At 36.8% G+C, this 12933-nt stretch overlaps 1 protein-coding gene across 1 annotated transcript in view; it reads left to right on the top strand.

Annotated features, from left to right (window-relative positions):
* LOC149564137 (reactive oxygen species modulator-like protein) overlaps positions 1-12933 on the top strand; it is a 63497-nt gene that overhangs the window by 22768 nt on the left and 27796 nt on the right. The window contains exon 3 of the mRNA XM_089827211.1: positions 4989-5105. Coding sequence (XP_089683337.1) covers positions 4989-5102 — 114 coding nt within the window. The 3' untranslated portion in view covers positions 5103-5105. The remainder of the gene's footprint in view (positions 1-4988; positions 5106-12933) is intronic.

The raw sequence follows: 12933 nt of genomic DNA on the forward strand, positions 1-12933 counted from the left end.
GACATCTTCCTTCAATACTATCTACAATGGACATAATGGTGAGCTCTACACTGATCTTTTACGATATTATTTCTCAAATTTTAGTAGTTAGAGACATTCACATTCTTGGTGATTTCAATGCCAGGACCTAGGCTGTTTAGAAACCCTTTCATGATAGGGTTATGGACTTTTTATGCATTGACAACTTTGATCTAGCTTCTTTAGGGCTTCATAGACCTTCTAATAACGCCTCTAGACCCTTCTCCAGATATGGTAGACTTCTTCATTTTTGTGACTCTTTGTATCTCGTAATCTCGAATGGGTTAACTTGCTTCCTGGGTTCCCACTACTTTACTTGTAGGGTTCATGGTGGTGGGGCCAGTGTGGTTGATTATGTGTTCTCTAGCCGATCATTCCTTCATTTCCTTTGTTATTTCTCTCGCCACCCCTCCCTTCTTCATTTCTCTTGCTAGTCTCCCTCCCCTTTACGATATTCCAATTGAGGACTGAGGATCCAAACCTCTTCTCCCACCACCTTAGACTTCTTCTCGCTCTCGTCTCCCACTTCTCCTCTTTAAGTTGTTCTGCCTCCATGTTTGACTACTCTCCACCTTTCTCTTGGATGCTGCTCTTCCATCCTTCTCCCACCCCCTGTCCTTCCCCTCTAGGATGAGGAACACTTTCCCTATAAACAAATAATATGATGATGGTTGCAAACTCCCCCATCAAACTATACGTTCTGCTTTTACTTGTCAATTTGACTGGGATTTCTTACACCATCTCCTCTATTGCAAGAAGTGCCTCTTTATTTCAATGGAGTATTCTTCGTGCCTCCCTCATCCACTCCCCCAAGTATTTTTGGTTCACTCTTCTATCCCGATGCCCCCCCCCACCCCCCTGCGGTGGATTAGCCACCTAGTTTTCCACACCTTATAGTTTTATGATATTCCTTGCCAACCCTCCCCATGCAAGTCACCCTCGATTCCTAGAATCATGAACAAAGACAAAGTGACTGATGAGGTTGTAGGCTGACTTCTTCAAGCATAGTCTCCCTGTCCTGGGTTCATACTTACCAAATCTCTTCAATTAGGCGGTTTATATGGTTCCCCCCCTCTTGGTACATTACATTATCCACTTGATCCACAAAGTATGTTTGAACTTGAATCTAAACAACTACAAGACCATTATCATTGGCCACACTTTTTCCAAGATGTATGCTACTATTCTTCACTCTACTCTTTAGAGAGCAGGACTAGTGTTATCATTCATTCTAGGGGGCAAGCTGACTTTAGTCCAGATTATCAGACCATGGACCATGTCCTTGTGTTGTAGGCTTTTATTACTACTTCGTGAATTTTCACGAAGCCTTTGATTTTGTCCCAAGGTAACCCTCTTTTAAAGGCTTTGGGATATCAATATCTTTGAGATCCTTCTGACTCCTATTATGAGGTTGCACAAGAGGGTTCTTGGCCATCTTAGAACTCCTTGCGGGCTTTTCAACTTCATTAGGAGTACTATTGGGGTCAACTAGGGCTGCCACATCTGCCTTACCTTGTTTGGCATTTAGATTGATGGGTTGGAGGGCTTCTTTTAGGAGCACTCTCTTGCAGGTGATGGTTGCTTCCTCCAGTAGGTTTTCATCTCTATTTTACGCTTTGCAGATGTTCTTTTGGTTTCCTTTCCTAATAGCTCGTAGAGACAATTGGATAGCATTGCCTCTTTCAATTACTATGGGGAAAACGAAGGTTATGGTTTTTAGTGGGTTCAAAACTTCTCATCGCCACTTCTTTAAGGGCAACAAAGTGGAGATTGCATCTTCCTACACTTATTTGGGGGTCTAGATTCTAACTTGCAATAGTATGAGACCCACTCTCCAGCGACAAATCAAAAAGGGGTATGGTTTTCTGGCTCTTCTTGAGAGACAATGCTTTCGACACCTCTTCTATTTGACCACTTTCAAGATGACCCTCGTGGACACTCTTATCGGACCTATAATTCTCTATAGTTGTATTGTTTGGTGGGCTTCCCTATTGGGGTCTAGTTGGGCCTTTGTGGAGTGCGTTCAAACTCTTCTACTTTAGCGCATCATCAGGTGCAAGCAATCCATTCCTCACAGTATCATCCTTGTAGAGTTCAATTGTCACCCCTTCTGGCTTGAGGCCATCCTTGATCTGATTTGGTTTTTGCATTGCTTTCATGTTTTTGCCGACTCTTGCTAGGGGAGTCAAAGATACTGCCTTGCCTATTAGACCTTGGAGTTGATTGCCTCAATCTCCTTTGGTCAAGCTTGCGGGTGGTTCAATGAGGCCTTGACCCTTGTTGGGTCTATTGGGATTTAGATTGATCATCTACCCTCCTTTCAATACTCTATGGATGCTTCTTTCCTTAGACGTGCTAATCAAGTGCATTAGGATAAACATTTGCAGGAAAATACCTCCACACTATTTATGGCTTTCTATGCCGTCTACTTGGTTGAGATGAAGGATGGGCCCATTGTTCGTCCTTCTTACTTATCCCACCATTTTTCCCATTACCTGAGGATACCTTGGGGTTTCTTTTGGGTGAGTCGAAGGAACACTTCATTTTCATTGCCCTATCTATTATGAGCTTCGTGGGAGATTTTATTGCCTTTTTAGGGACATGTAGGACATTTCCATCTTTTTAAGATTCATAGATCAGAGGTGCCTTGTCCTTTATCTTGAGGAGGTCACTGGGGTTCAGGACAATGCTTTCAGCATCGGCCTCTTGGGCACCCACAGTCTTCTCAGCTTATCACCTCCTCCTTCACGGGGCTCCCTTTGACATGTTGTATGAAATGGTACTTGGCCCCCCTTCCAGTCATTCTACATCTGTGAGGCCTCAGAGGGACTCGTTTCAGCATGGGGCTGCTTCTTCCAGGACCTCTCAGAGGCAACATGGTGCTTCTGCCTCTCCACAACTTACCTTTTGTTCAAAAGTTCTTCTCAGCGACTTAGGTTGCTTAGGGGGGTGGGGTTTCTCTTTTGGACCCCTTTCCCCTGGTTCTGGTTTTGTCGGTCTTTTTGTTTCCTGTTGCTTCGGTGTTGGTTTTCTTTGGGTACTGTTTGGTGCCCTTGCTGTGGGTTAGACCCTTGTGTTTTGTTCGAGAGTCTCTTTGATCCCTTTTGTGGTCATTTCTTGGACATTATCTGATCTATACTTTTACAAATTTGTCCCTAATAGAAGATTTGAGTCTGCTGGTGTTGTTGGGGAGTCAAATCCTTGAGGATCCTAAAAACAAACGACTAAATTAATAACTAAGGCTTCTGACATATATAGAGAACACTTGTTACCGTGAAAAATTGCTTGACACAAGGTTGTTTTGCAGATTTTTGACGGTTTTTTTGCACGTGTTGTGGCTGTTTGGTTTGTGGCATGGTGGTTCCATTTGTGGCTTTGGGTTTTGTTTATGGTTCAGCAGTTTTACATGTGGCACAATGGTTTTGTCCTGACACCTGTGGGAGTTTTGCCCCATTATTGATAAGAGTTGGAGAAAGAATTGAAGAATTCTAGCTGGTTGTGGGAGCAGAATTATTGTACAGTTGCCGAGTGAGTATTTTGAAAAGCAGTAAGAAGATTTCTGTGATATGGCCTGGCTGAGTTCTTCGGAAGGGGAACCTGAGTGTTTTGCTTCTTCCCGCAAGTTTTTCTCACAATGACATTTCCAGGTTTGGTGTTGTTATCATGTTTGTTACATGCAAGAACTTTATATTTTACTCTAGTAACTTTACGAACACAGTTTCAAGCACTGAACTGGATTCCAATCTGTCAATTTGAAGCTCATATTTAAGCAGGAGAGTATATCATGTCTAAATTTTTAGAAAATATAAGAATCTTCTGAGGTTACAAATCAGAGTTGGGGTAAATGAAATGTCAGTAAACGAGATGGGAAATAACATTTTTCTGTAGGTTCATCAATAATTATGAGTCATGACCAAGCAATGGCAAATCTCGTGGGAACAAGCCAAATGCTGATACTAATATATCTATTAATGACTCATGTTTTAAAGCTGATTTTAAAGAGGTGGGTTATGTTCTTAACCTAATGCCACTATAACTTATGGAGACTATATGAGACTTTTTTTGATGTCACATCAATATTGACAGCATAAGTATGATCTTTTTTGCGGAGTTTACAGATGATGTTACAAAAATTGAAAATATCAATGATGTTTTTGAGAAGCTTGCCCAATGTGCAGTTTCTTGTTTTTATTTTACTGGGAGGAACCACTCACCATAGTAATCTTGCACTCTGGATGAAAAAGGAGATTAGTAGATCTCGTGGCAGTCTATTGACTTTTGAGATGAAACTGGTTTGGGAATTCTCTTCAGGTATGCATTACCTTATTAGTGCATACTGAAACACGTGGAAGTGATTCTGGTGGTTAGAAAATTTTATTACTTCTTATTTCGTTACCTAATCATCAAATACATTTTTGTTATTTAGCCTTGGTTGCCTTAGTTTTAAGATATTTTTTGATTCTTCCTTTACACGTTTTTATAAAAATTCCTCTATTCAAGGTGCAGTGACTTTTCTTTAAGACATCAGTATAATTCACTAATTGTGTGTTAATTATCGCTTAGGAATCATGTGGACTGGAGATGGAATTTGTGAACTGTCATTCAGTGTTTTACCAAATTTTACCATCAATATGTGAATCATGAAAGTTGATTTCTTTCTTTAATTAGAACCCAATTTCTTATTCCGGTTGGAAACAGAAGTTGAGTTATCATTATGTGACAAAAATTGACATTGTGGGTCATGTCAAAGGCAGTTGACGGTGTGCTATTGACATTGATCATTGAAATTTAGGATGCTGGCTTTTGCAGCTTATGGAATGATTTTTTCAGCCATCAAGCAATTGAGATAATTTTGCTGTTAAATTTAATTTAAATTGTTAACACATGCTTATTCTGTAACACCAATAATCATCCTTAAATTGTGACTGTTTGTACAGCTGCAAGCATCTTGAATCCTTCGTTTACTGCAGATTCCTGGAGCCATGAAGATTAGGTATATTGGGAAGACAACTGTTGGCTGTGCTGCAATTTTTGGCCTTTTTCTAGGATCTGGGAGTCTCTTACACTGTGGGAAATCATATTAAATGGTGAGTTCTTTCTTAAATGCTCAATCTGATGGATGCGTGGAACAGATGCTTAATACAAGAGCTTGCTAGCATTGTTGTCTAGATCAGATCAAGCCTACGAAAGTTGCATCTTTGTATAAAATAATCATAGATTTAGTAGTACCATAAATATGATACATTCTAATCAAGTGAACTGGGCAAGTCTTGGTATTGTAGAAGTGTTTTAGGAGGTCACAGAGACTCGGTTGTAGTAAAATATCTATCCAGTCTGAACTTTTTGATTATGAAAGGTTCTTATGATTTTATCCCATACTCATTCGTTTACACCAATAATACAATGCATTGTTATCGAGAGAGCCGGGCAAGTCTTGGTATTGTAGAAGTGTTTAATGAGATTCAAAAGACTTGAACAATGTCAGTGTGGTAAAACATTTTTTTAGTCTGAACTTCTTGTTTGTGAAAGGTTCTTTTCATTTTATCCCATACACTTATTATATGCAATCTTAGCCATCAGTAACTGGATTCAGTAAATTGCTCCGTGACCCAAGGATGAGTTCAGACATGTGCCTAAGACTTTAATGAAAGTTGAATTCTGTATTTGGATCTTACCCAAGACATCACTAAAAGACTTCGGATTATTCGTCCATGTTAATATTTCCTAATGGCTACAAAGGTTATATTATCTGATTTATTACTATAGAATAAATCAGATTTCCAGTTTCCCCTGTAGTTATGTAGTAATTTGAACTGTACTACTGCAGAGTTCACGTTATTCAGAGCTCTTTTCTTCCATTTGTTAATTTGCAAATGAATTATATCTTAATGTTGACTCAGCAGCCATGCAGATTAGTACTCATGAATGACGTAATGTATTTCAAAAGGTAAATTTATTTTTGTGCAATTTCAAATTTAGTTTTTTTTCAGGTTGCTTTGGCTTCAGCTAGGGAACATGGCTTTCTCCTGTTTGAGAAATGAAATGATTAAACTCTTAAGTCTATTATCAAAATTTGTAGAGCTCGTGGCACTATTTTAAACAAATAAAATATGTTTGGTCACATATAGATAGAAAAATGTGAAATCTCAATTAAATCCTTTTTGAATTATCAGATTGTATAGTGTGCAACTAAAATAAAAGTACTGAGGAGTTTTATAACCATTTATATCGTCCCGCACAATTCAGAGGTTGTCAATCTTCTTTGATCATGTTTTGAAGTCAGGTATGTAATTGAAAATGGAAATCAGAATTTTAATCAGTCTCAATATTATTAATTCACCCAAACGATATGATGCATCAAGCTTTCAATTTTTATGGGATTGCTATAATAACAATTTTCTTTCCTGAACTTAAGTCTTATATTGAATCTGGAACTGGTAGGAGTTTCAAATATTTAATTTGGTCTCAGCACTTCATTTTATGCCTTTCTAGGATATGCTGAATGCAATCCTCTCGACACTGATCTCAATAGGATCTATGACAACAATTGTCATAGTGAATTCAATTATCGACAATTCTTCATGAAGCAATTTTAAGTTATAGGATTTGGTCTAAACAATTTACAAATGCAATGTGTACACAAATTGAAAAGTTAAAACACACAATTTATATGTTCGTTTACCTATGTGGAGACTTTACATGACTTTTTAAAGAGAATCAATATTATCTGTCTGCAAGCACCGGGAACTAACTTCTTAGCAGCCTTTTGACTTGAAAACGTACAGAAGAAAATTGAATAGAGTCTTTAAGTTCTAAGATCATTTTTACTTTGTAATTATGTATCTTGATCTACTCCTGTCTCTATGTTGGCTAGTAAAAAAGGATTGTGCTTGCAGTCTTTGCAGGGTAAGGGGCAATAGTGGAGCTAAAAAATGTTAAACTTGAATGACCAACAAAGTAACAGCTGCTTGTGCAACATGTGCAAACTGTTACAGTGTGGGTTGCGGTTTCAGGCCAAAAATGAGGTGAACAACATTAGAATTTAAAAACTGCCTTTTTAATACCTCAACTATACTAACTAAGGGTCTATCACCCATCCTGTAATGTAAAAAAGGTACATTTAGCTATTTCAGACTTGGTCAGGTTAAGAGATCTGCAAATATTGGGAACTAAATTGTATATGCATGTCACCACTTTCTTATGGCATCTCATCAGATCTGCAGTATAATAGCAATTTCCATTCATCAATCGATTTTTCTTTTCATGCACAGCCTAGAGACATTGTCAGAATTTAGGTTAATATATGTGGGAGTTGACTAGTGTAATGGCCTCTCCTAAAATTAAAACATGATTAACCCATTGCCTGTCGTTTTCCCACAGGTCCTAGCATTTGACCATTTAGGGAATGGGTTTTGTTCTGAATTGATAATGAACTGAAACATAATTAACTCCATGAGAGTGAAGAAGATGGATTATCAATCTTAAGGGGGTACATTGAACATTGAAGATCATCCATTAATGAGGTTCATGGTAATGCACAGTGGCAGTCTTCTTGTTGCCTCCAAATTGTCACATAAATGTTATGTTTGTCAGTTTATGGTTGATGGGTTAATTTGTTTAGAATGGACTTTTCTAAAATTCATGATCAATTATCCAATATAAAAAATGATTCCCTGCCCAAGGTATGACTCACTGTCGAAGAAAATGACGGGATGTTATCAAAGATGCAGTAATTTGCATAATTAGTCTGCAGATAAGAAACCACCAAAGAAGAATAAATTGAATAGTGAGCCAAAGGAAGGATTGATCCATATTATGAAATTATAATTATTATTTTTACCTTCAATGATACTGGGAGAGTTCTGACTGCTGGTTGAAGATCCTATGTTCAGGAGATCGAGTGAGCTGAATAAGATGATCATTGAATATGTTTAATATTGAATTATTACATGAATTGTGGTTGAATAACCTGAGGAGGAAACTCCTTAAGGTCTGAAAACAGAGGATGAAAACCACTGTTACACTGGCGTGGGGGTGCGGGGGGACGTCGATGTAAAGTTCTGCAAATTCTAAATAATCAGATCTGAGATAATACCTTTATATGCTTGCTGTTCTGATCTTCCTTCTTGTCTGACCTTGAAATGAGATGACAATATTAATTGTCCTTCTGAAATATATATTTATCACAGCAAGTATTCGATTTGTGGCAGAGTTGCTTAAAGGAGCAGACTTGGTGTTCTATTGTGTGCTTTTTAACTACAACCACACCCTCGTCATATACCATAACCAAAGTGCATGTCCCTTAAAGGGACATGACCCTATCTAGGTCGCCTCACAATGCCTTCTCATAATCGGCGCCTAGAAGGGGATTTAGTTTAACACACAAACATAACTAATGTAGTTGATGTTAATGCTAACATATAGTCATCACCAAAGATTGCCGATCACGCCTAACCAAGGGGCAATGTATTAATAGCCTTCAAAATGGTATCATATGAAAGATGAGGATTGTGCGATCTGCACAGTCAGACCAGTATGAGGGTCAAAGTTATAGTTTTAACACTCCCTTTTAACTTGATAATCATACTGAGAGATAACATATCTAGCATCATCAATTACGATGAATAAGCATAGAATGATACTCTATATCTATTTGAATCTTCTTCTTAGCATGTGGTATTATTGAACACGTGATCCTATGTCATATTATTAAATATGTGATATGATATATCACTTATATTAGTGATAACAGTATTGCAACGAATACAATAAATAGGATAACATCCAGTGAATAATTAAATTCTTCATTTATCCAAGTTGCGACTCATAGGTATTGGCATTCCTATATCAGAACATGATCCTGAGTTAAGATCTACCAGAATATAGGATAAACTCTGGAGAATAATAAAATTCTTCCTTTATGCAAATTGTGACTTATAGGCATAACAATGTCTACATCACAATGTGATGTTGAACTCATCTAGATCTGACAGTAGATCTCTACTGTTTAGCACATTATCTAAGAGATCGTCATCTCTCATAATGTCTTTTTATACAAGTGTTCATTATCTCAGAGATCGTCACCTCTTAGATAATGAATACAAATGGTGGAGCCCATAACAGTCAATAGCCTGACAATAAAATTATTTTATTAATAATTTAAACAATACAAATGTATTACAATTCAACCATACCAAGTCTTTTCCTGAAGTGATGTATCATCACTCGATAGAGAGGCTTGGCAAAATTATCTGCTGTTTGATCTACAATGCAAATGTATTCTAATTTTACAGAATTCTTGTCTACCATATTTCTTACATAATGGTAAGGGATTTTGATATGCTTGGATCTGACATGAAAAGTTGGATTCACAGAAAGCTTGATTGAACTCTGATTATCACAATAAATAGTCGTAGGACTCATGGCTTGACCAAATAATCCCACAAGTAACTTTCTAAGCCAAATTGCTTCCCGAGAAGCCATCGCTACTACAATGTATTCGGCTTCTATGGAACTTTGTGCTACTGAAGACTGCTTTTTGCATATCCAAGATATCATTGTTGAGCCTAAATTGAAACAACATCCTAAAGTGCTTTTCCTGTTAGTAACACTTCCAGCCCAATCTGAGTCTGTGTATCCATGTAGGTCCAATGCAACTTTCTCATACTTGAGCCCAAGGTTAAGAGTGCCTTATAAGTATCTTATGATGTGTTTGACTGCAACTAGGTGAATCTCCTTTGACTCACACATAAACTGACTTAATGCATTAACAACATAGCAAATATCAGGTCTTGTATTTACCAAGTACATAAGGGACCCAATCATTTGTCTATAAAGAGTAGAATCTATGGAAGGTGATTTTGTTGCTACTTCTTTCAATTTATGTAAATTAGTCTCCATGGGAGAAGATATAGGCCTGTAGTTCCACATTCCAAATCTTTTCAAGATGTCTAATGTATACTTTTCCTTGATTAAGTATGATGCTGTCAGAATTTTGCCAAACTTCCAGTCTTAGGAAGTAATGTAGGAGTCCTAAATCTTTCATCTCAAATTCTTTGATTAGATCTTTTTTGCATTGATCTACGAGATGATCATCACTTATTATTAGTAAATTAGCAACATACAGTATCAGAATTACCATATCATCTTTATCCTTTTTATAATATAGATTTGGATCAGTTGCATTCTTGGAGAATCCTAAGCTGGTGAGATACTTATCAATTCTTGCATACCATGCCCTTGGAGACTGTTTAAGCCCATAGAGGGCTTTATTGAGCCTGCAAACAAAATTTTTAGGGTTACGAGTTTCAGATCCTTTAGGTTGCTCCAAATATACCTCTTCTGTAATCTTCCATTCAGAAATGTTGTTTTTACATCCATTTGATGTACTTTTCATCCCTTCGATGCTGCAATAGCTAGGAATGCTCTTACAAAGGTGTATCTAGCAGTAGGAGCAAAGGTTTCTTCATAATCAATCCCTTCTTTCCGAGAGAATCCTTTGGCTACGAATCTGGCTTTATATTTTCAAATGCTACCATCAGTAGCATACTTGATTTTAAATATCCACTTGGAAGAAAGAACAAATTTTCCCATTCATGTTTGCTACATAAGTAGAAAATCTATTAGGTCTTTTGCTTCCTTTGAATATTCTAGATGGTGTAGTGAAGTCTTGTGCTTCCTCTACTATCTTAATGGCCCAAAGTGGTCTTTTATTAGAATTTTGGGTTTCTTCAAGATTGAGGTTTTGAATTTCATCTTCAATTTCTTCAATGTTCTCCCTCTGAGACTCAGATTCAGTATTTCCTTCAGAACTAGGTAAGGGGGAGGGTTCTTCAGAACTTAGAGCTCTTTTGAATGCTAAATCTTCTTCAAATATTACATCCCTACTAAGTTCAATATTTTCCTGAGGAGGTATGAAAATCCTATATGCTTTAGATGTTTCACTATACCCAACAAAAATACCTTTCCTCCCGGAGGGTTTTAACTTAGTTCTCTTTTCTTTTGGAACATTTATATATATTGGACACCCAAGAATCCTAAGATGACTTATATTAGGTTTAACCTTAGTAAAGACTTCTTCAGGAGTTTTATCTCTAAGGTAGGAGTGAGGACTTATGTTTTGAATATAGACAACAATACAAGAGGCTTCTGCCCAAAGATAATATTCTAGATTTTGATTAAATATCATAACTCTTGCAACTTCTATAATTGTCCTATTCTTCCTTTCTACTATCCCGTTTTGTTGTGGGTTATAAGGAATGATATATTCCCTCTTAATTCCTATTTCTTTACAAAACTCTTTAAACAAATTTGAGGTACATTCCCCTCCATTATTAGTCCTAAGAGTTTTAATTTTATGTCCTGATAAGTTTTCACTTAAGGTTTTAAAATCTTTAAATCTCTTAAGGATTTCTTTGATTTTGTACATTTTAAGAAGTAAATACAAGTTTTTCTAGAGAAGTCATCTATAAAAAGTATATAGTACCAGAATCCTCCAAGAAAAGGAACAGACATGGGTCCACATAAATCTGAGCGAATTAATTCCAAAACATTGCTAGTTTTCCTAGTGTTATCATGAAATGGACTTTTGGTGTTCTTACCCAGAGTGCATCCTTTGCATATGCTTGAATGATCTTTATTTAATTTAGGTAAACCAGTAACCATATCCTCCATACTCGATAAGGTTTTGAAGTTTAGATGTCCTAACCTTCTGTGCCATATTTCATTTATATCAGCAACTTCATGAATTAAGGCTTGAACAGTTCGACTAGGTTTTGAATTTAATTCATACAAATACCCCTTTCTTTGACCAATCAATTTTGTTTTCTTAAATGAGGAGTTCTTAGCCCAGGACATTACTTTACCGTCTATGAATGCAACATTATGTCCATCTTCAAGTGCTGTTACTGAGATTAGATTCTTTTTTATTCCTGGTACATAGAGTACTCCTTTGAGAAGAAGAGAACTACCCGACTTTAATTCCTTTGACGAAATTGGCCAAATTATCACCAATGGTGACTTCGGCATTAATTTTTTCTGATATAGAGTATAGTGCTTCTCTGTATCCTGTAATATGTCGAGACGATCCACTATCAATCACCCATGCCTTACTTGAGACTTTATTAGATAGTGCTGAATACAATACACGATTCTCAAGATCATAGTTATCTTCTTTCCTAGTAATATTTGTACAGTTTACTTGCTGTTTAGAATTCTCAGGGCAATTAGATCTGTAGTGTCCAAACTTTTCGCATTTGAAGCATTTTATTTTGGATAGACTTTTCTTAGGTTTGTCATTCTTTTGATTACCTTTCTTCTTCTTCAAGTGCTTCTTCTTACCTTTATAGGAATTTGTGTTGAGAACATGAAGTTCTTTGTCTTCAGTTTTCAACTTTTCCCTTTTCTTAAATTTTCTGGATTCTTCCTAAAGACGATCTCCCTTAAGTCTATTGAAGTCAGGAAGATTGTCTCTATCACTTACTCCTTCTGCAAATGTTTCCCATGAATCTGGTAATCCATTTATAGCCATCAGTGTTAATTCTTTGTCATCAATTATGGTTCCTATACTTGCAAGTTCATCTCTTAGATTGGCAACCCTCAGGAAGTAAGAATTCATCGATTCTCCGTTCTTTATCTGTATATGATTTAGTTGCCTTTTTGGTGCGAGCACTCTAGTTGCACTGTTAACCTCATATGCGTTCAATAATGCATTCATCATATTGAATGCTACTTGATGTTTCGTTAGCATGGGTACTATTTCATTTTTTACTCAATGATCTAGATGGCTTTCCTGTTTCCTTTACTCCAGGTTTTATTAGGTTCAACAACAGGTTGTTTGGATGCCGAGTCAAAAAACTGCTTTACATCATTTTCTTTAAGAATCATCATGATTCTGAATTTCCAAGTATTGAAGTG

This window comes from Cupressus sempervirens, chromosome 4 (genome assembly GCF_028749045.1).
Source record: "Cupressus sempervirens isolate cs-2001-9-10 chromosome 4, ASM2874904v1, whole genome shotgun sequence".
Taxonomy (NCBI): Eukaryota; Viridiplantae; Streptophyta; class Pinopsida; order Cupressales; family Cupressaceae; genus Cupressus; species Cupressus sempervirens.